The 24,638-nt window shown below is 41.5% G+C and overlaps 1 protein-coding gene across 11 annotated transcripts in view; it reads left to right on the forward strand.

The window, feature by feature from the left end:
* Positions 1 to 24,638, forward strand: part of ENTPD1 (ectonucleoside triphosphate diphosphohydrolase 1) — a 207,696-nt gene that overhangs the window by 116,255 nt on the left and 66,803 nt on the right. For all 11 annotated transcript variants that reach the window (XR_010146994.1, XR_010146993.1, XR_010146995.1 and 8 more), the window contains one exon: positions 12,812 to 12,939. Coding sequence is in view for 7 of the 11 variants with exons in the window: in XM_063782057.1 (XP_063638127.1) it covers positions 12,812 to 12,939 (128 nt within the window). In the remaining 4 variants the exon portion in view is untranslated. The remainder of the gene's footprint in view (positions 1 to 12,811; positions 12,940 to 24,638) is intronic.

The following is a 24,638-nucleotide window of genomic DNA, read 5'->3' on the forward strand; positions in this document are numbered from 1 at the left end:
GGCGCTCCTCACTTCCCAGACAGGGCGGCTGGGCAGAGGCGCTCCTCACTTCCCGGACGGGGCGGCCAGGCAGAGACGCTCCTCACATCCCAGATGGGGTGGTGGCCAGGCAGAGGCGCTCCTCACTTCCCAGACGGGGTTTAGTTGCCTTTTTTATTCTATGTAGATGACCCCATCCCCACCATATTCACATATTCCTTCTTCACTCAGGTACAAAATTCAGTAGGACACCACTTTCTGAGTCATATGCTGGATTTGAGGAGATACTGAAGCCACAAGACTGAAAGAACTTTTAAACTGTGGGTGATTTGGCTAAAAGCTACTCTCATCTATTATATATTCATCTTACTAGTTTTGCTCTCAGAGGAAGTTCCTGTTTCCAAGGTAAAGGAACCTTTCTCTAACTCCACCTACCTTCCTCCTCACTAAATGGGTACAGAAAATATGCTTAGAAAAAAACGCAGAGGACCCTGATATTGTCATTCTGAAATATCAGTAGTATCTGTCACATTTTGACAGGAACTAGATACTAATCAATTTATAAGATTGAGTTTTCATTTATCTAAAGTGCAGATACTCTGTGTTGATGGTTAAAGAGAAAGCCAGCTGGTTAGGTGTCAGATGATCTCTGACAGTGTTACCATAGACATTTAATTGCATGACCATATCTTATCCAGATGGCATTTCTCGCTTACACAGATACATAACCCCAGAGGGGCAGAGGGAGAGATGTCAAATTTCCCTCAAAATAGAACTTTGAGTCCACCCAAAGTCTACCAAGTGAGACTTTACAATTCTGCCCAAAGAGTACAGAAATTACATTGATCTGGCAAGAAAGAATGAATGGGAACCCAAAGGTAGCTGCTTGAGTTAATCAGGTTGGTGAGTGGCTGACAGGGTGCTAGAGTGGGCAAAGTCAACATTAAACCACCAGCGCACAACTTCCTATGTACCCAATGTTCACCTTCCCAGCTCCTATCATCTTTGCCACTTTACTCTGAACTGGAAACCCTCTGTACATTTTTTCCTCTTTAACTCAAAGCCTTTAGAACTCTTGAGCTCAAGCAGTCCCCTCCTGCCTCAGCCTCCTGAGTAGCTGGGACCACAAGCACACGCCACCATACCTGGATAATTTTTAAATTTTTTGTAGAGATAGGGTCTCTCCCTATGTTGCCCAGGTTAGTCTCGAACTCCTGGGCTCAAGTGATTATTCTGCCTCGGCCTCCCAAAGCACTGGGATTATGACCCACCACGCCTGGCCCCACATCTTGCTTTTCACATAATGAAATGTTTTGAAGACAGTTTGTGTCAACATTCATAGATCTACCTCAGTCTTTTTCATGTCTGCATAGAATTATGTATTATGAATGTGGTAGAATTTATATATCCAGACATCAGTTGATGGACTTTGTCATTTTTAGTCTTTTGCCATTACAAACAATGCTGCACTGAATGTCGCTGTCTATGCACCATTTTTTCACATATTCATAAGTATATCAGCAGGTTAAATTTCTAGAATTAGAATTCTTCAGTCAAAGGATATATGTACTTTACCCTTTGATAGATGTTACTCAATTGCCTCCCCATCAAAGAGGTTCTACAAATTTTTACTCCTACAAACATACAAGAAGTATCTGTTTTCCCACATCTTTGTCAACATATATAATTTCTTTACTGAATTTACAGTAAAATTCACTTTTTAAGGTGTAAAGTTCTATGAATTTTGACAAACATATAAAGTCATTTAACCACCATCACAATCAAAATCTAGAATATTTCTATTATTTCCAAAAGCTCTTTTGTGGCCCTTTGTAGTCAATCCTCTGTGCCCATCCTGAGCCTTTGCCTACTGATCTAATTTCTGTTCTTAGTTTTGCCTTTTCCAGAATATCATATCAATGAAAGCACAAAGTAAATAGCCTGTTTGAATCTGGTTTCTTTTACTTAGCATAATGCTTTTGAGATTCATCCATATTGTTACATTTATCAGTAGTTTATTCTTTTTCTTTATTGCTGAGTAGAATTTCATTGTATGATTGTTCCCAATTTGTATACATTTGCCAGTTGCTAGCATTTGGATTGTTTTGAGGTTTTGGCAATTATGAATAAAGCAGTTGGAAATATCTAGGTACATGTCTTTGTGTGGACATAGGTCTTTGCTTTTCTCAGGTAAATACCTCAGTGTGGGATTGCTCAATTTTATGGTGAGTTTTTATTTAACTTTATAAGAAACTGCCAAACACTTTCTCAAAGTGGCTTTGTTATTTCCCATCCCTAGCAGCAAGGCACAAGTGTTTCAGCTGCTCTGCATTCTTACCAACATTTCATATTGTCAATATTTAAAAAATTTTGGCCATTCTAATAAGTGTATAGTGAATATTATGTACTTATCAAACTTTTAAAATGTTGCTATTCTGAAAATTTTTTTTTCATTTACATTTCTTTAATTAAGGGTAGTTAGAATACATTTAATATGTTGATAACACATATTTCTTTTTCTTTGAATTGCCTATTCATCTTCTTTGCCATTTTTCTATTAGGTGAGCTGATCATTTTCTTAATGATTTTAAAATGATGCTTATATATTAGTGAATCCTACTATTTCATAATTGTTGCAAACTTTTTTTGTCATTTTTTACTTTGATTTGTTAACTTACAGAAATACAATTTACAAATTTTGAAGAGAATAGGAGACTTTATTTCTTATAAAAGGTTACAGCCTGCAGGATGGCCATTTTGACAGGTTGGGAAGTATAGCCTCCAGTCAGAAGCCAGAAACATACTTGGAGGGAGGGGCAAAGGGAACAGGAATTTACACAGAGCTGGTGGCCAAATATACATATTCAATAAGCTATAGAAGGAGTCATGAATATTTATGAAGGGAGAACCATCTGCATGTGTAATTGAGCCTTCTGCTTCTCCATGTTCAAAAAATGGTGGTGACCTTAGGTGGAGTTTTTGGCCCTCTGACATCAAAACATGAAGCAGAGGATGTGAAAACACTAGCTGCCTATTCTTCATAGACCGGCCAGAACCACCCCATAGTTAGTGGTCTCTTATCAGGCAGAAAAGATGGGGCAGCATCAGGGAGTCGGTTGATATCAGTGGTGGAGCCTTTTGAAAGGGCTGGTTTCTGTTAGGCCCTTGAGAAGGAAAGCCTACTCCTGGTTAGCAAGGGAGAGGGTCTGAGCCCCTCCCACCCTCCATTCCATCTTGGCTGAGAACGCAGTTTTCAAGGTTTCTCTGGGGTCCCCTTGGCCAAAAGATGGTCTGGTCAGTTGGGGGGCTTAGAATTTTATTTTGTATAGCTTATAGCACATTTTTCTATAGTAATATTTGTATGTAACCTCTAAATTTTGTACCTCATTGGTGCAAAAATAAGGCGGTATAAATGAGAGAGTTTATAAAGGCAAGGTATACAAGACAAGACTATAAGGCTAGGCACCCTGGTTGAGTCAGTTCACCCTGCTTCCACTATTATCCAACACTAGAGATGCATGGCCAATACAGATTTTCTTGCTTATTCTCACCATCTGCAAATAACCAAGGCTTGTTGACAAATGCAGCTGCTTTGAGAAAGGGTAGAGTCCCCAGGGCACAATTTTTCAATTTCAGATGTGGAAGAAGACTCGTTTAGTGGAAGCAATGTGCTTATTGCTGAGGCCATCAATACACCAGATTGTTACGCCTTTTGGCTGGGACACAGGGAATTCCTGTCTGCAGTGTCAGTGACATCACTTTGCCGGAAACAGCCTTCCTCCCTGCCAACCCTACACTTAAACATGGGATTCCACACTGACCACAAAGGCCTATTATTCTCAATGCAATCTATGGGCAAAAGAATTTGAGGGAGGCTAGAAGGGGTGGGGGCAAGAGAGAATGGATGGTTTGGTTGGAGGAAGTGAGAAGAATCAGGGAAGAGGACTCTTTTGCTTCCTCATTTCCCATACATAGAGCTTCTGTCAGCATTTGATTTTTGCGATCATTAACATTTTTAGAGTCAGGTATAACCAAGTGCAAACCAGTTATGTTAGTTACGTGCTGCTAATCTGAGAAGAGTGTGTTGCCCAAGAACTGTGGGTGGGGAGCCTCAGGTTGGCTGAATCTGATTTGCAGGAAGAGCTTGTTCTGCACCCCCACCCACATCTACGCTATTTGGATGTCACCAAATAGGCTCTCCCCACCCAAAGCTGAGTCTCAAGGGGTCCACTCAGTATCAGCCAGGCTACGTTGTTAAGATAAATGCAATTGTTTTCTAACTAAGAAGCTGTGAACCGAGAATAATTGGCTAATTAAAAGTTCAAAGAGTGGAAATAAAATAGCATTAAAAAGAGCCAGTAACTTCCTCTGACGTCTGTGGTTCAAGAGATCAGTGGAACAGGACATGGGTTATTTACTCAATTACCTTGTCTTTCTACCTTTCTTTTCATTCTCACCCCCACCCCTTCCCTTCCTTCTTATTTCCTGGCTCTATTTTCTTACCTGTGTCTCCCAACCCAATGTCCATCTTATTTTTCCTCCTTCTTTTTTGCCTTTTGCCCTTTAACTAACTGGTTATCATTGAGATCTTTAGGATCAAAGTTTGTCTTTAGCAGTTGTGTTTCTATTGATGTTTGTGCTGACTTCTTTAAGTAAAATATAGGCAGGAAAAAACCTGCTAAATTAAACTGCTTTATCCTTGAATGTGACTCTGGATTGGTTAATTGGAGAAATATGGGGTTGGGGTAGAATAAGACCTTTCCATTTAGATAGAATTTTGGACTAGTGCTTTTGCATTGGGTCAGCTGAGAAAGAATAAAACTGAAAAATTTCTACGCATCTCTAATGCAGGACAATGATTTAAGGCATTGAAGTGGAACTGAGACACTTGGATCAAATCCCTGTTCTGCCACGTGCAAGGTGCATGACTTGGGCAAGTCCCTTAAGCTTCCTGAGAAACACAGTCTCAGCCTTTTGTCATTTAACTGTAAGCTTCTGACTGTCAGGGATGAGATTCATGATTTCAAAAGGTAGGACATTGGTATCCTCAGTGAGAACAGTCCAGACAACCCTTCCAGCCAAATCCTCAATGTTGGTCACTTTTTATTTCTGGATAATGAGATTGGCTACCACATAACAGTACTGGTAGCACAGCCCAGACACTGTATGAGCCTCAGTCATGTATTGTAGGGTAGGGTGCTGGTTAAAAGCCTGGACCTTGAAGCCAGAATGCCCGTGTTTAATTCCTGGCCCTGTTACCAGTGGCAGCTATCTGAGTTACTGGCAGTGTATCCATATGGGTCTGCAGTAACCTCAATTCTTGCCTCATCAGAAGAAAGAATGTGAGGGATATAAAGTAGAAAAAGAGACTGAGTCAAGTTTCAGAGCAGGACTGGAAGTTTATTGAAAAGGCTTTAGAACAGGAAAGAAAGGAGAGAACCCTTGGAAGAGATCCAAGTGGGCAACTTGGAGAACAAACAATGTGTTTAGCTGTGATCCTAGGACTTTATAGGCTGCCATCTTGAGCCATTTTCCCGTGATTCTTCCCTTAGGGTGGGCTGCCTGCACGCACAGTGCCCTCCTTACCTCCTTGAGCACACAGTGTGTTTAGGAAGTTGTGTGCATGCTCATCTGAGGCTTTCTTTCCTTTTCCGGTGGAGTGCTCCTGGCAAGTCATCTTCCACCTTTTGTCTCTTAATGTGCATGCCCAGGAAGTTGCTTCTCCCTGGTGCTTGAATTCAATTAACACTTTAATGTTACAGCTGTGGATCAGCAGATTTTCTCTCCCTGGCTCCAGCTGCCAAATTATCATTTTTAGAGAGGCAATGTGATAATTGTCAAACCATCACCTGATATTTCTAGTTGGTGGGGGAGAAGAGCCCTTTCCTGCCATGTCTGTCTAACTACATGTAACAGCGCAACATTTACATCAGTGTAACTTTGGGAAGTTACTTAATCTCTCTGTGACTCAGTTTCCTCATCTGTAAACTAACAATAATGATAATTATAATAGTGACTGTGAGTGTGACTTTATTTGGAAATATAGTAGGGTGTTCAGAGATGTAATTAAGCTAAGGATCTTGAGATGAAATCATCTTGAATTTAGGGTGGGCCCTAAATCTGATGACTGGTGTCCTTATGAGAGAAAGGAGAAGGAAACATGACACAAAGAGCAACAGGGGGAAAGGCCATGTGAAGACAGAGGTGGAGATTGGAGTGATGCAGCCACAAGCCAAGGAATGCTAAGAAGCTGAAAAAGACAAGAAAGACATCTCCTCCAGAACCTTCAAAGGGAGCATGCCCCTGCTGATACCTTAACTTTTGGACTTCTGGCCTCCAGATTTATGAAAGAATACATTTCTGTTTGAAGCCAGCAAGTTCATGGTAACTTGTTGTAGCAGCCCTAAAAAACTAATACAGATTTTATAGAGAAGATGATAGTATTACGTGCACCTTATAGGATTGTAGTGAAGGCTAAATTAATGGCTGCATTTAAAGTGCTAAGAGTAGAATCTGGAATATAGTAAGACTCTTTAGTATAGGCTATTACGTGTTGTTAGCTCATTGAACCTTACATAGCAACCCTATGAAGCAGATACTATTGTGACTCCCATTCTGCCCATGAGGAAATGGAGGCTTACAGAGACTAAGCAAAGGTAAGCTTATCTGAACTCTGCTCTAGCTTGAACCATCCCCCAGAAGTCTGTGGAGTTTGACTAACTGCTGATGGATCCTGATGATTGTTGGCTCGGTGACCCTTCCTGATGATGGTCTCTCAGAAAAGACTCTCCAGTGCTGAGCCATCAAGAAGTCTAGAAGGCATTGAGAAGGCTGTCTCATGTGATTATGTTTACTCCTCCTGGATGCGTCTGCCCAGACCTGGTTTTGGCACAAGCTCTGCTCTGATGGAGCCAGGCTCTGTCCACACTTGGCTGTGTGGCCTGACCTCATTTGAGTAGCCTCAGCACATCATTACCACAAGAGGCAGGGATGTGCCACCCTAAAAGGCCACACCCTCTCTCTCCAGTGACTTCAACAGCCCCCAATGGTTCCTTGTTCACCCCTGAGTTGCTGAGCATAGATTATATGAATGACTTTAGAAGTAAGTCACATCACTCAGAATAAGGCAAAGCCCTCACTAGTGCCCTCAAGGCCTTATGAGCAGGGGACCCCATTGATCCTCTGACCAGTTCCTACTACTCTCCCCTCAGGGCCTTTCTGTGTACAGTTCCAGATGCTGTAAAGCTCTTGCCTCAGAGGTATGCAGGCTTTCTCCCTGTGATAGAAATCACCTTCTCAGGCCAGTCCTAATCACTGCATCCTTCCTTTTTACCTTCCTTGCTTTTTCTTCCTCCTCAGCACTTAAAATTATGTAATACACTGTAAATTTTATTTGTTTATCTTGCTTATTGTATTTTTCTCCCAACTAGAATATAAGCACCATGAGGATAGGGACATTTCTCACTTTGGGTTATTGCTGTAGCTCAGAGCCTAGGGCAGGTCTAGTTCATAGTAATAATGTGTTCAATAAGTAATGATTGAGTGACCAATTGAAAAAATGAATGAGGCATAGTCCCCTCTCCAACAACTATAGAACTCCCAAACTGAAATGGTTCAAGCTATATCTAGAGGTAGCACATGAAGAAAGGACTACTGACATAACTGAGCTTTGTAGAGTATAGGGGGAGCATAGCTTCCAACTGAGCTTGATTTTGAAGGAGACAAAAAGACTTGGAGAATGAGGGGAATGGAATTACAAATGAAGGTGTCCCACACTGAGAAAAGTTCAGAGAATCCAAAATTCATTCATTCATTCATTCATACAACATGGGATATACCAATGAACAAGCCAGAAAAAAGTCCCTGCCCTAAGGAGCTTACATTCTAGTAGTCATAATGTCAGGAATTCTCATCTTAGACCCAAACAGATCTGTTGGTTGGAATGGTAAAATGGGAAGGGCTGAAATTTCTGAAGGGCTTGGAGGTCTAGGTAGACCAGTGTAGCTTTCACCTGGCACACAGCAGGACATAGGTTCTTGATAAGGTAGAGTCTTAGGAACGTCAATTGTGGAAGATTTCTATAGCCACATGAAGGAGGGATTCTGATAGGGAAGAGAATTAGGAAGTGTGGGAGTCACCAGAAAGGGCCATTGTAGAAGATCAGATATGAGGTAAGGGTGACTGGAATCAGAGGATGTGGATATCACTATAGAAGAAGGTGGGTCTAAGGGGCTTGGGATGAAATAACTGAGAGAGGATCTTCAAGCCCCTGAGTGTGAGAACAACCTACATATGTGTCCTCAAGAAGAGTTCCCTGATGGAGAAGAAGGAAGGTAGCAGGGGTGGTGTGGAGACTTTGACTCTGTGAGTTGGAGGAATGACAACGCCAGATTAGGACCAGTCTTCTGAGCTTCAGTGATTGTTCCATCATTAGGCTATGTAAACACAGGAAGGACCACAACATTCCTTGAATGTTTGCTCACCAATGCTTGTCCACATTTGCTGTTTTGTTCTCTATATGACAAGAAAAGTTTAGTCCAGATGTGACTCATAACAAATTGGAAACAATTTGAATCTAGTCAGTCACATTGGATCTGCAAAGCAAAACTTTTTTTTGCCTGAAATCCACCACATCTGTCAACACCCCAAATCTGTTTATTAATGGAGTAAAATTTTAAGATGTTATATTTTTGTTATCACAGAGTAGCAATGCTGGGATTTCTCTGTACAACAGAATTTTGACTATGGACAAAATTAAATAATTTGTTTGTTTGTTTTGGAGACAGGGTCTCACTCTGTTGCCCAGGCTAGAGTGCAGTGGTGTGATCTTGGCTCACTACAACCTCGGTGTCCTGGGCTCAAGCGATCCTCTCACCTCAGCCTCCCAAATAGCTGGGACTACAGGCATATGCCACCACGCCTGGCTAATTTTTGTATTTTTTTTGTGGAGACAGATTTTCACCGTGTTACCCCCCAGTCTCAAACTCCTGGACTCAAGTGATCCGCCCACCTTTGCCTCCCAAAGTGCTGAGATTACAGGTGTGAGCCACTGCACCCTGCCGAGATTAAATAATTTTGATTTTCACCTTAATATGATTATAACTGGACATCATGATGGCTGTTTCTATAAGAATCAAAAGAACCTTTGCTTCCTTTGATTCTTATAAAAGTCTTGAAGGTATTTTTCCTCTGACACAGCTAATTGGCTTGAAATCAGCCTGTGTTTTTTCAAAGCTTGGGTTTCCTTCAGTTTTATCTCTCTGTCAGGTGAAGAGCTGAAGTTAATATTACCTTGCTCTCTCACTTTAAGCCGAAAATTCGCCTCCCTTGTCACATCACATGAAAAGAAAAAAATGCAAAGGAAGTGGCCGTCTTAAATTCTCCAGTACAGTAAGCCAATTCAAAGGGAAAACAATGACAACACTTTGCCATTGGATATTTTGGTAAAATCATTTGTTGAAATTCTGTTTCAAAATACCATTTCACATTGTATGACAGAAACCACATTTCTGTTATCCACAAGGCAGATTAAGGGCTTTTCAGGGAGAAGACAATCAATGTGAATTTTCCATAATAGAGCTTGACTGTGGCAGTCATGGCATCTGAAAGCACTCTGGGGGTCTAAGAAGAAGGGGCAGTTACCTAAGTAATTCTCTTTTTATGAACACATCCAAGATATGTCAACCTGCACCCCACCTCTAGCACCTCTTCTTTGGCACCACTTCTGAGATGACTCTCCTGCTTCCTGGATGTGATCAGGGCTTTTGAAAACTGGCTGACATATAGTCCATGGAAGATAGCATTTTAATTACTGCTCTCTGGGTAATGTAGTCAGTTACATGAAAAACAAACTTAACCATTGTGGGTTCTTTTGGTAATAAAAACATTTGAAAAATCATGTATGAAAAATTCCTAAATTTTCTCTCTGACCTAAAAATCTTTTTCTTATTATATCTTTAATAAGAAATAAGAGTAGGATGAAAGGCTTGCATATATTCTGGTAACCTGGATATCATTGCAAAAGCTGGGAAAATGTGGAAAAGTGTACATCTAACTCCTCAATGACAAGAAGAAGTTAGTAAATTTTCTCGTTAGGAAAAGGAAGAAATAATTATAGTCACATCAACTTGGTTCCCACCTCTGGGTTCTTGCAGTTTCTGTTCCTTCTTCCTCTTATGTTCTTACTCCCTCTCCAGGCTGGTGTTTTCTCCTCAAATGTCACCTTCAAGGTCTCGGCTCAAATGTCATCTTCTGAGAGAGGCTTTCTTGACCCTCAATCTGATACCTTTTCCTTCATTCCCAATTCTACTGCAAGTCACTCTATCAAGTTCCTTGGTTTGAATTTCTTCTTAGCACATATTGTGACCTGAAATCACCTATTTATGTGCTTCTTTTCTGGTTTATCTGTCTTGCTAACTAGATTGTAAATTCCAAAGAGCAGGGGCCTTATCAGTTTTTCTTTTTTTATTGTAGTAACTTGGATGCTAAGAATAGTGCCTGAAATGGCCATGGAAGGAAAATGAGATTGCAAGATTGTCATATTTACAAAAACAAAAGAAGTTAACAAGTAGACCTTGTTGAATAGCTTGAGGGAGTAAAACATTCAAAATTTTATTATGGTAGAAACATTGCTACAGTTTGTTTGTTGTTATATTTATAATTGGTTGTTTTATTTATAATTGCTTATCTAAAGGACATGCTGCTTAGGGCTGTGTTTGTCAACATCACAACGTTGGGAACCAAAGTGGGGTGCCCTTAGAGGGTTCTTTTCCAGATTCCAGAACACTGGCATCAAAGAGGACATCTCTCCCATACCAGTTTTATCCAGATGTTTTAGCTTCAAGTAGTTAAAATCCTGACTCTAATTGGGTCAAAGCATAAGTTTTATGGAAGGATGGGCTCAGCATTTGTTGATTTAGCAGCTTAAAATGCCATCAAGGACTCACGTTCTCTACATCTCTCTGCTCTGCCATCATTGGATGCCATCCCTTCCAGGCAGGACAATGTTTGAGGATGAAGAGAGAATGTTTTCTTTTTTCCCTAGACTTGCCCCAGAAGACTTCCTCCACGGTCACATGGGCCATAATTAGGTGGCATACCCATTATTAAACCAGTCACTGGTGAGGGAATGAAATTACACAGACAAGTCCATCCCTGAGCTTAGGGGAAAGGCAAGCATCTGAACAAAATGGAGGTTCTTTTGGGAAGGGAGAAGCAGGGAAGTGCTGTGTATTTCATCTGCTCTTCCTTGTTTGGAAGCAATAGATAATGATGTTGCTAAAACTTTTTCTCCTAAATTTTGTATTGTTTGGTCTGATGGGTAAAGACTGCCTCAAGATTCTGGGGATTGAGGTGGATTGGAGACCCATACCTTAATCCAAGCTTAGACTTGGATTAAGTTCAAGCTTCTGCTCAAGAGCTTCAGAGAGAGCTCCCATTTCAGTGCCCAGCCAGCTTCTACGTTTGGGAATAGTTTGGGGAGTTGAGAGAGGAGGAGGTTGAGTTGTCAAAATGGAGGGAATGGTGCAACCATTTCATTTCCTGTTCACTTCCTCTATGCAATCTGTTTACATCTGACCAAAGTAGCTTTTGCCTTTTTTTTTTTTTTTTTTTGAGAGGGAGTTTCACTCTGTCTCCAGGCTAGAGCACAGTGGTGCAATCTTGGCTCACAGCAACCTCTGCCTCCTGGGTTCAAGTGATTCTCCTGCCTCAGCCTCCTGAGTAGCTGGGATGGCAGGTGCACGCCACCATGCCCATCTAATTTTTGTATTTTCAGTAGAGACGGGGTTTCACCATGTTGGCCAGGATAGTCTTGATCTGTTGACCTCGTGATCCACCTGCCTCAGCCTCCCAAAGTGCTGGGATTACAAGCGTGAGCCACGGCACCCATTTTTGGTTATTATTTTTTTGAGATGGAGTCTTGTTCTGTCGCCCAGCCTGGAGTGCAGTGGTGCGATCTTGGCTCACCGCAACCTCTGCCTCCGGGGTTCAAGCGATTCTCCTGCCTCAGCCTCCCGAGTAGCTGGGATTACAGGTGCCCACCACCATGCCTGGCTAATTTTTGTATTTTTAGTAGAGATGGGGTTTCACCATATTGACCTGGCTGGTCTTGAACTGCTGGCCTTGAGATCCACCTGCCTCAGCCTCCCAAAGTGCTGGGACTACAGGTGTGAGCTGCCCTGTCCGGCCACTTTTGCCTTTTATATAATTCTACTATTGGAGCTTTTCTAATGTCCCATGACAGAATGAGACTAAAGACAAAATAAATAAGATAATATGAATTATGATCCAAAATGTTCAAGACTCCTCAGCCTCTATGCCATTACCAATTGCTTACTATGTAAGGGTGGTTTAAATGCAAGGGGTATGTATGTCAAGCCAGGAAATGTCATGGAATAGTGGGATTTGTTGTTTGATGATACATTCCTAATACTTTTTAACATCATAAACATTTTGTGGTAGATTTCAAAAATGAGGAGGGGTATTCTTGTTTTTTGTTATTTGTTACTTCTACCTTGATAGATCTGTGTGAACTGTTAAACAGCCAATTTGGGGCTCTTCTCACTCCTCATTCCATATCTGATCACTGACCTAGTTTTGTCCTTGCCACAGCCACTAACTCAGTCTTGGCCTTTGTCAAAGCACAAACAAATCCTTTTGTTCTTGAATTATTTCCCAATTACTCTGTAAGTACCTCATTGATAAAAAAGATTGGCTTTTAATCTGTCTCTGATGTCTCCAGGTAGCCATTACAAGACCAGACAGAAAGGGGAGGAAAATCAGTGTTTTTGATTTCTTGTTGGTATTTTTTTTCTTCTGCTTTTGGTTTTAGAGTCTAACGTGAAGACATTTTGCTCCAAGAATATCCTAGCCATCCTTGGCTTCTCCTCTATCATAGCTGTGATAGCTTTGCTTGCTGTGGGGTTGACCCAGAACAAAGCATTGCCAGAAAACGTTAAGGTAAGTCAAATATGTGTGTGTGTTTGTGTATATGTAAGAGGAGATCTGGGTGGGACAGGGGGAGGAGGGATAAGGTATGTAGAGCATAGGGGACGAGTTGAGGTTCTAACAGCCCAGGAACAAGTCAATTTCCACTGGATTAGGGGAGTAAAATGGAAATAGGTGCTCATTCTAGAAGAGTAAATGCCTTGAATCATTAGTGGTGGGAAGTTAACTGCCTTTATGATTGTTTAGTAAACTCATTAAATTGATACTCTAGCAGAGATGAATGCTTTATTCACCTTATCCAGATCTGTGTAATACTATGCCAAGATTCTATATTCTAGTATATTTCCACTTCTTCATCATGGGTGAATCACAATACTGCACTCTGTTCTTTTTGCTTCATTATTATCACTATCACCAAAACAATAACGTTTATTATACAACTCTGTATAAAGTACTTTGGAAGTCAGAGATTGAGGAGAAGACATGTTTCTTATCTCCAGATATAGTAAAGAATCAACAAAATCAATAAAAGCAAATCAGAAAACATATACGTGTATCAGGTATAGTCATTTGAAATGAATTCATGGATAGGCAGATTTCTTGTGACATTTCTACATTTGAACAACTAGTTAATATCATTAAAGATCATTAGGATCATTAACTGTAATGTATTTATGTTTTCTTTCCAGTTCATCAAAATAAAATTTCAGACATGAATATCTCACAAGTACTTTGTAATATGGTCATTATATTTTTTAATCTGTTAATTAAAAAGCATGTGGTAAATAAAAATTTATACTATAAATACACCATTTTAAACTTTCACTGAAATTATAGTAAACAAATATATAAGGGCCCAGATGATACCAATATGCTAATAAGCATGTATGTACACGTGGGCAGTAATATATCTAGAAGTTAACTTGACCATGGAGGCCTGGGAATACATGTGTAGAAGTATATTCTCTTGTATTTGAAGATGTTGAACTGGGAGCCTGGAAGGATGGTTGTGTATGCCAGGCCTCTGAAACTTTTACCATCCACCCAAATCACTGTATAGCAGAGGCGTGGGTGTCACACTGGCATCTTTTTGTCAAGTTCAACCCAGTGGTGCTGTGTACAGCAGTCCCTTTGTCAAGACAGAAGGCTGATACTATCTCATTGTTAAGGGTCGCTTGCCTTTTAATGTTGACTGATGTTGTTTCCTTGGCAAAACTTCACTCACAGTTGAAGCCTCATGACATCTTGGTTCCATTATTTGTTTACCAGCTCCAAAAATACATGGTTGCCTTCTTAATTTGACCTTTTTACATGTTCAGTATTGCATCATTGGAGAGGGGGATGCCTAGGAGGCAAAATCCATGACAAACTTGAGTTATGTTCCCAAGAATATGTGTGGTCATGGACGACCTTCCCTCATTCACAGTGGTCTCCTTTAAGTCTCTTGTGCTTCTGCATTGTTATATGGGCCTGGCAAAATGGAACAAGGTCTTTGGCATTCTTTAAATAAAAGGTAGGAGTATTGAAGAGCAGTCATTGGCATCTGAAGTGAATCTTTTTAATAACATCACTGATTTATTTTATACAAAGATAGTTTTATATATGCAAACTAGCCATTTGTTGAGGTTATATAATAATTTTAGTAAGATTCCTGGCATATATTGGGGGCAAAATATTTCAGGAACTTGTATTCTGGTGATGGCTTTAAACCAGATGTGCTGTCCAATTTGATAGCCACTAGCCACATGCAGCTCTTTAAGCTTGTCAATTAAAATTAAATAAAATTAAAAATTCTGTCCCTCTGTTGCACTAGCCACATTTCAAGTGCTCAATAGCCACACATGGCTGGTGGCTACTGTATTGGACAACACAGATATAGAATATTGCCTTGCTGTAGAAAGTTCTATTGGACATTGCCACTTTAAAGCATACTCTTGAATGATAACTCTGAAGTCATTCAAAACTAAGTTTAATGAATAGGGTGTATGATAAAACATTTTATAAAATCTAGAATAAGAAACAAAAAAACTTTTTTTTCTTGCATGGTTTGTAAACTAGTACCAGGATCATCCCAAATATCATGGGCTACTAAACTGGTTTGAGTAGTTTATTGAAATAAATGTATTTGCTTCCAAAAATGACCATTTAAAAGATAACACTTATTTGGATATTTGTACTGATACATGTTTTTTTGTTTGTTTGTTTGTTTTTTGTTTCTTTGTTTGGGGTTTTTGTTTGTTTCTTTTTCAAGATGGAGTCTCGCTCTGTCGCCCAGGCTGGAGTGCAGTGGCACGATCTCGGCTCACTGAAAGCTCCACCTCCTGGGTTCACGTCATTCTCCTGCCTCAGCCTCCCAAGTAGGGGACTACAGGTGCCCGCCATCACGCCCGGCTAATTTTTTTGTATTTTTAGTAGAGACAGGGTTTCACCATGTTAGCCAGGATGGTCTCGATCTCCTGACCTTGTGATCTGCCTGCCTCAGCCTCCCAAAATGCTGGGATTACAGGCGTGAGCCACCGTGCCCAGCTGATACATGTGTTTTGAGAGCACACAATGACATGACTTTATGACCATACTTCATTCAGCAGTTCTTCATTCATTTTTTATAAATTTATGCATCGACAATTATTTATTACACTCCAGTCTGGCTGACAGAGTAAGACTCTGTCTCAAAAAAAGTAAAATAAAAAATATTCATTGTCTGTGTTAGGCACTGGGCTACACAATAGGGAAGCCAGTATATAGATATGACTGAGCTTACCATCTGGGGAAGCAAACATATTTAATAACACAAATTATTAATTGTAATTATGATAAATTGCCACCAAATGAAAGTTTTGGGGCCAGGCAAGTCTTCCCTGAAAAAATGATACTAAAATAATATCTGAAGAATGATTGGAAGTTAGCTGGGAAAGACATAGGTAAAGGGTAGTCCAGGCAGGGCCGAGCACGGTGGCTCATGCCTGTAATCCCAGCAGTTTGGGAGGCCGAGGTGGGCAGATTGCCTGAGCTCAGGAGCTTGAGACCACCCTGGGCAACATGGTGAAACCCCATCTCTACTAAAATACAAAAAATTAGCTTGGTATGGTGGCGCGTACTTGTAATCCTAGCTACTCAGGAAGCTGAGGTGCGAGAATCACTTGGGCCCCAGAGGCGGAGGTTGCAGTGAGCCAAGATCTGCCACTGCACTCTAGCTTGGGCTACAGAGTGAGACTCCAACTCAAAAAAAAAAAAAAAAAAAAATTCCAGGAAGAAGGAAAGCAGGTGCAAGAGTCCTGAAACAAGAAGGAGTTGGATATCTCCTAGGAACTAGTTGGAGAGCAGGAGTGGGCCACGTGTTATATAAAGATGGGGAGGTACGTGGTGCAGGTCCTGCAAGACAGGTTGAGGATTTCAGTTTTAATCCTAAGAGTAGTGGGAAGCTAGTGGTATGATCAGATTTGTTTTTGCAAAGATCACTCTGATTTCAATGAATTAGAGGAGGATGAGATGTAGGAGGATACCAGGAAGAGGCTACAAGAAAAATGTGGAAGGAGGGGGAGCCTTTGGGTTCAATTTTTGAAGAATTGTTTTGAGTGTTGGAAAGCCAATGGGAAATGTCAAGAAAGCAGTTGGATAATCAGATTTGGACCTTTCTTTTCTAAGCAGATATCTACTGCTGTGCTCAATAAAAATATAAAACAAGCCAAATTTTAAATTTTCAAAGAGCTACATTTTAGAAAGTAGAAGAAAAGAGGTGAAATTAATTTTAATAATATATTTTATGTGGCCCAATGCATCCAAAATATTATCTCAACATTTCATCAAAATAAATAATTGTTGGCTGGGCGCGGTGGCTCACACTTGTAATCCCAGCACTTTGGGAGGCTGAGGTGGGTGGATCACGAGGTCAGGAGTTCAAGACCAGCCTGGCCAACATAGTGAAATCCCGTCTCTACTAAAAATACAAAAAAAATTAGCCGGGCGTGGTGGTAGGCACCTATAGTCCCAACTACTTGGGAGGCTGAGGCAGGAGAATCCCTTGAACCTGGGAGGTGAAGGTTGCAGTGAGCCAAGATCACGCCACTACACTCTAGCCTGGGTGACACAGCAAGACTCTGTCTCAAAAAAAAAAAATTTCGTTTTTGTTTTGTTTTGTTTTGTTTGTTTTTTGAGACGGAGTTTCGCTCTGTAGCACAGGCTGGAGTGCAGTGGTGCGATCTCAGCTCACTACAACCTCTGCCTCTCGGGTTCAAGCAATTCTCCTGCCTCAGCCTCCTGAGTAGCTGGGACTACAGGCACGTGCCACCATGCCCAGCTAATTTTTGTATTTAGTAGAGACGGGGTTTCACCTTGTTGGCCAGGATGGTCTCCATCTCTTGACCTCATGATCTGCCCACCTTGGCCTCCCAAAGTGTTGGGATTACAGGCATGAGCCACCACCATGCCCGGCCAAAAAAAAATTGTTAATGAGATATGTTACATTCTTTTTTCATACTATCTTCAAATTTTAACTTATGGCATATCTCAATTCCAACTAGTCATATTTCAAGTGCTCAATTGCCAGCTATTTGTTACCCTGGTTAAATAGCACAGGCCTAGATTAAAGCTATGTCTCTGATGGCATTGATTGACTGAAGCCTTAGAAATGGATGAGGTCATCTAGGATGGGGTTATAAAATGAGAAGAGAGTCAAGGTCCAAGTCCTGAGAAGCTCTATCATTTAAAGCAGGGGTCCCCAACCCCCAGGCCATGGACCAGTACAGCAGGAGGTGAGGAGCACGCGAGCGAGCAAAGCTTCATCTGTATTTACAGTTGCTCCCCATTGCCTACATTACTGCCTGAGCTCCATCTCCTGTCAGATCAGTGGCAGCATTAGATTCTTATAGGACCGCGAACCCTATTGCGAACTGCACATATGTAGGATCGGGATTGCGTGCTCCTTGTGAGAATCTAATGCCGGATGATCTGTCACTGTCTCCCGTTACCCCCGTATGGGACTGTCTAGTTGCAGGAAAACAAGCTCAGGCCTCCTATTGATTCTACATTATGGTGAGTTGTGTAATTATTTCATTATGTATTACAATGTAATAAAAATAGAAATAAGGTAGTTTACAATAAGTGTAATGCACTTGAATCATCCCAAAACCATTTCCCCCTCCTCACCACCTCTGGGTCTGTGGAAAAATTGTCCTCCAAGAAACTGGTCCCTGGTGTCAAAAAGGTTGGAGACCACTGATTTAAAGGGTGAATAGGGAACGAATTCGTCCTAAAGCATAATGATAACATTATTTAGTGCTTTGCAGTTATAAATCATTTCCACATGCATTTCCATTTTTTCTTCCCGTGAATACTGTGAAGAATGGAAGGTTATCCCCATTTTTTTTTTTTTTTTTTTTGAGATGGAGTTTTGCTCTTGTTGCCCAGGCTGGAGCGCAGTGGTATGATCTCGGCTCACCGCAATCTCTGCCTCCCAGGTTCAAGCAATTCTCCTGCCTCAGCCTGCTGAGTAGCTAGGATTATAGGCACACGCCACCACACCCGGCTAATTTTTGTATTTTTACTAGAGACGGGGTTTCTCCATGTTGGTCAGGCTGGTCTTGAACTCCCGACCTCAGTTGATCCGCCCGCCTCGGCCTCCCAAAGTGCTGGGATTACAGGCATGAGCCATCGCACCTGGCCATCCCCATTTTATAGATAACGAAATCAAAGCCTTAGATATTCTCTCACCCAAGGCAGAGGGGGAGCTAAAACTAGAATCCAGTTTTCTGATCCAAAGACTAATGTTCTTTCCATTTGTCTTAGTGAGTTTTTCCAAACAGCACATCCTATTAACAGAAATTGCATGCAGGATGTTTATTTTGGGAAGTGATTCCAAGGAAACAAGGAAGAAGGGAAAGAGAGAGTTAGGAGCAAATTACCACATTGGGCCACTGAGGCTTGATCCTCCCAGGGACCCTCTCAAGAGCTGTGGAGAGTGAACTTTAGAATTGTCTGCCCTGGGGATTTATCCCCTGGTTCTCATTATCTGTTGGTCAAGGGTTGCTCCCATCTGGTGTTAAGTCCCTGTCACTTCCAGGTTTGCACGTGTGTCAGAGGGGCCATGTGGGTACCACAGGTGACAACTTAGGCAGCAGGAGAGAAGCTGCTGGGCAGAAATAGAGAGATAAGGAGATACTGCTGGGGCTGGAGTAAAAAGTTGGCCAAGATGTAAAATGGTCACAAGAGGTATCTGATGTATCATTGCACCTCCTGATTTTTGTGGAGGTGAGGGTTCTTCGTACAAATAATTTCAATATAATAGAGATATATTCATGCAGAGACAGTGCTATGGAAGCCCAGAGAAAGAAGCTGCTAACTGTGCCTGTTTACATGGAGGCTTCACAGAGAAGGTAGCCTTGGAGCTGAGTCTTAAGTGCTATGGCTTGAATGTTTGATCCCTCCAAAACTCATGTTGAAACTTAATCCCCAGTATAATAGTATTAAGAGGCAGGGCCTTTAAGAGGTGGTGGGTCATGAGGGCTCTGACCTCATGAATGGATTAATCCATTCATGGATAAATGGATTGAGTTATCACAGGGTGGGTTAGTTATTATTAGAGTAGGTCTGTATTAAAAGCTAGTTTGGCTCTCAGTATGCCCCCTTTGCCATGTGATGCCCTGTGCCACCTCGGGACTCTGCAGAGAGTCCCCACCAGCAAGAAGGCCCTCCTGAGATGTTGCCTCTTGACCTTGGACTTCATAGCTTCTAGAACTGTAAGAAATACATTTATTTTTTAAATAAATTACCCAGTATCAAGTATTCAGTGATAGCAACAGAGAATGGACTAAGACAAATGGTAAGCAGTTTTCTAGAAAGTGGGATAGGACATGTTCCAGACAAAGATTATATCATGTGTTGAAGAGTGACAGCTTGAAATCATATGCAATCCCTGGGGAATCAGCAGCTCAGTATGGTTAGATTGTTGAATATGGGGGCAGGAAGGAGAGGTGGAAGAGGAGGTCCAAGTCTGAGCTTAGTATTTTTGGCTTAAAAGTGGGCATCTCATCCATTAAACTGCAGTGGTGTTCAGGCTTGGATCCATGTTAGAAGCACCTGAGGAGCTTTTCAAAAATATGGCTGGGCCCCATCTCAGGTCAATTAAATCATCTTTGGAGGTTACAGTTAAATAAAAATGGTTCAAAATATTGTAGATCACCGGGCGTGGTGGCTCACTCCTGTAATCCCAGCATTTTGGGAGGCTGAGGCCGGCAGATCACTTGAGGTCAGGAGTTCGACACCAGCCTGGCCAACATGGTGAACTGTCTCTACTAAAAATACAAAAATTAGCTAGGCATGTTGTCAGGTGCCTGTAATCCCAGCTACTCAGGAGGCTGAGGCAGGAGAATTGCTTGAACCCGGGAGGCAGAGGTTGCAGTGAGCTGAGATCACGCCACTGCACTCCAGCCTGGGCAACAGAGCGAGACTCTGTCTCAAAAAAAAGAAAAAAAAAGCCCAGGGACTGATACGTTCTAAAATCTTCCATGTGATTCTAATGAGTAGTTTTGATTGAAGACCACTGCTTTGAAGGGTTTCATACAAGGAAGTGATGCCCAGATTTGTGTTCCCAAGATTCCTTTTGGCTGGAGAGCAGATTAGAGGAGAGACCAGTTAGCATGCTCCTGCCATGGTCTAGGCAAGGCAGGCGAGGCCAGAATTAAGGCATTGTCTGTGGGGTAAGGGGAGGGGATAATGTGAAAGACACTTGGGTTGACCAGATCTTTGTGACACAATTCCTTTGAGGACCTTTTAAGATTAAGATGGAACAGGTACCTTGGGACGGTTAATGCTGAGAGAAAACTCCAAATGCTTCTGTTTAAAGAGGGTGGTGGCCACAAGCCTCTGTTGGTGCAACTTCATACATGGAAAGACTTTCAGCTGTCCTGTACTCACTTCCTCTGATTTGTCATCCCTGTCCTCTTGCAGGGATCATTATTCTGCCTGCCTAGAGTACAACACAACATGGGCCATGGACTCACACTGCCCTGGGTTTGAATCTTCGCTGTGCTCTTAGGGTCACAGGAGTTAACCTCTCTAAGCCTTAGTTTCTCCACTTGTATGATGGAACTGATGCTTCTTCTCTTGTAAGATTACTGTGAGAATTCAGTGGGATAAAGTACATGCAAATATGAGTCCAGAGCAGAAGGCCTGGCCCACTGCAGACACTCAGTGATTGATAACTCATGTCTTATCATTTTTGCAGCTTACCTGCCTTAGTGACAAATTGACAGTTATCTTTATTTTATTCCCACTGTTCCCCATCTGACTTGCCCTTGTCTAGCCCATTTCAGGTCAGCCCACCCATGCTGATGATCCAGTCTTGTCATCTTCCTGCCTGACCTAGTTTGGGTTCAGCCCTGCTGGGGAGATAGTGCCCTCATGCCTGGGCCACATGTGGCATAACACAGCAAGAACTCTTTATTGTTCTGAAATGTTTACTTGCCCAGCTACCTAAAAGGTTATAAGCACATTGAGGACAGGGAATGGATTTCATTTGTCTTTGTTTGCATTTTATTTATTCATTGACTCCATTCATTCATTTAACAAATAGCCATTGAACATCAACTCTATTGTAGGCCCTGGCATATATTAGTGAGCAAGATGGGCAAATTTATTATACCCTTGTTTTGAACTTATAGTATAATGAGGGAGATAATCATTAATCAAATAATCATAAAATAAATGCTAAATTACAGCCAGCACAACATCTGATTTGGGTAGTTGCTCCAGAGAAGTTTGCTGACTCTGAATAGAGTAAGCACCTTGAACAGATAAAACCGTTCCCTCCTTGTATGTGAAGAACCCAGGACCAACCTGGTAGCCAGGCAGTGTCAGTGAGGGAAGCAGACCTCTGCCTCAGAGTTCTCTAGAGATCCTAGTTCCCCACTCGTACCCTCAGAGCCTTCTCAGTTTGAACCTCCAGAGTGCAGGGCCTCAGAAGCTACATGTGTTAGCAGGCATCCTGGGGTGTTCTCATGCCACTGAAGTCTGTGAACCACTGCCTGTGAGACACAATGAGAACTTAAAAAAAAATAGCCTTAATGAACTGAAGAGTCATTAGCTGTACCCAAGACTCCCCCTGGGAAAGTACCTTTGTTCTGGTGGACCTAGGTGGGGCGGTAGCTTTGACGTCTGCTTGGTTCCCCACTTCCTTGTCTACTCATAACTGAACAGTGGCAGTTAGTGGTTGTCAGATATTCTTTTAGCACAAACATTCCACATTTTGGCACACACTGAGTCTCTGTCACACAAGCACCAGACTGACCCAATGCCAAACAACTAGCCTTCATTAAACGCTGCCTCTTCTGTGAATGCAGGCTCAGGGACCAGACCACTTTGATTTTAATCCCAGATATGCTACTTTCTAGCCGAGACTTTGGGCAAGAAATTCTCTCTATGCCTCCCCTTATATGTAAAATCAAGATAGTAACAGTACCTACTTAGAATATGGTTGTGAGAATTAAATGGAATAATACAAGTGACTTAATTGTCAGAGTGACGAGCACATCAGAGGTTCTCAATGGAGACTACCTGCTTTAATGAAGATATGTCCTATGGAAGGCCCTTAGCTATTAGTGTATTATGGTCACTGAACCAGTACTCTGCAGGATTTCTAGCTTCTGTTAAAGGGTAATGACCTTTCCTCATGCATCTGCTTTTTCAAAATGAACAAAAGTGCTGTTCTTAGATAAGCATTTGTGATTTTATCTTTTTATGGAGACTTTGGAAAGATTTGCTCTGATTTCCAACCTCGAATACTCTTGGAAAATATCTGCATTATTTTTACTCTATTGGATTTTAATGTGTGTTTTAGAAAACAACATCTGCAGATAGATGGTGTTGCACAACAATGTGAATATCCTTAATACCACAAAACTGCACTTAAAAATGGTTACAATGGTAACTTTTATGTTATGTGTGTTTTACAGCAATTAAAAAATAAGACAATAACAGAACTGTGGTTTGTATTAAAGATCTAGTAACTCTAATTAAAGAAAAAGGAAAGGAAGAAAATGGTCTCTAAATGTTTATAGGCCCTACTAGCATCTCTGTAGCTAATCTGGTTTGTTTATAGAGTACTAGAGTCTTACTCAAAATTATAAGCTTTGTTTATAAACCCAAGCTCACTGAGACAGACTGATGAGGCTGCTGAAGTTACCATTAAAGCTACAGGAACTTTTAAGAAAGTTTTTGAAGACACACTGTGTCTGAAGGGACCATGAAAAGTTAATGATCATACTTGCCTGTGTTACCAGATGTCTTAGTCTGTTTTGTGTGGCTGTGACAGAATGTGACAAACTTGGTAATTTATAATATAAAGAACAGAAATTACTTTTCTCACAGTTCTGGAGGCCAAGAAGCCCAAGATCAAGGTGCTGGCAGGCTTGGTGTCTGGTAAGGGCCTGGTCTCTGCTTCCAAGATGATGCCTTGAACTCTGCATCCTCTGGAGGGAGGAATGCTGTTCCTCACAATGGCAAAAGAGTAGGAGATAGCAAACTCACTCCCCAAACCCCATTTAATTGTGGCATTAATCCATTTAAGAGGGCAGAGTACTTGAATACCTAAATACCTCCCACTAGGGCTCACCTCCTGATGCTGATGCATTGGTGATGAAGTGTTCAACACATGAGTTTTGGAGGGGAAAACAGTCAAACCACAGCATCTGTCTTATGAGCTTTTTGGGGATGGTGTAGGACAACTCCAGTGGTACTACTTTATATTAGACAGTGAATATTAACCTCTTTTAGGGCTGGAAGGAATTTAGGAACCATCCAGTTCCAACCCCCTCATTTATCCATTTGATTCAATAATGATCTGTTGAATTCTTTCTCTGTGCCTAATGTATAGTAGGATATACCATCGTGGATGCTGTATATACTGTGGTAAACAAAGTAGACCTGCCCTCATGTAGCTTACAATCTAATAATAAAGATAGATATTAATCAAATAGCTGCATAAATATGTAATTACACCATGTGGCCAGTACCGTCTTTAGAGGGAAAATACAGGCATTCTGATCAGGAGGGTAGGATCTAAACTCAGGAGGTCAGAGAAGGCTGAGATGTCAAGTGAAGGGCTTTCTCGGTAAAGGCCCTGGAGCAGAAACCATGAGACCTATGGGCAACTGCAAGCAGGTCAGTTCCACCAGAGGTGTTTTCTGAATGAGAAGAGGGTGAAATATTCTACTTCTGTGGAGCCAGGAAGCAGGCTGTCTGATGCTCTAGTTTCTCTTTCTTTCTGCTTCTAAATAGACTTACCCAGAAGCCTGGTACTATGACATTTGTGTAGGTAGAATTGTTTCCATCCTAAGGAGATATCTGCCCCACGTCTATATGGCCTCCAGTCTCAGTGAGCTTAGGGTCTGTTGCGCCTACATTTCCAGGTCTTCACCAAGGCCCCTGCATTGGTGTTTCCATGAACCAAGCAAGGTCACTTCTACTGTTCCTCTTTCTGGACCAGCACTTCTATCCATGCAACCTAGCTCATGAAGATCGGTTATGATCTTCATGTGATCACTGCACTCCAGCCTGGGTGACAGAGCGAGACTCTGTCTCAAAAAAAAAAAAAATTAAAAAATTTAATTTATTTTTAGACTCATGGGGCACATGTGCATATTTGTTTCATGGGTATATTGCATGATGCTGAGGTTTGGGCTTCTAATGATCCTGTCACCCAAGTAGAGAACATAGAA

This window comes from Pan troglodytes, chromosome 8, assembly GCF_028858775.2.
Source record: "Pan troglodytes isolate AG18354 chromosome 8, NHGRI_mPanTro3-v2.0_pri, whole genome shotgun sequence".
Taxonomy (NCBI): domain Eukaryota; kingdom Metazoa; phylum Chordata; class Mammalia; order Primates; family Hominidae; genus Pan; species Pan troglodytes.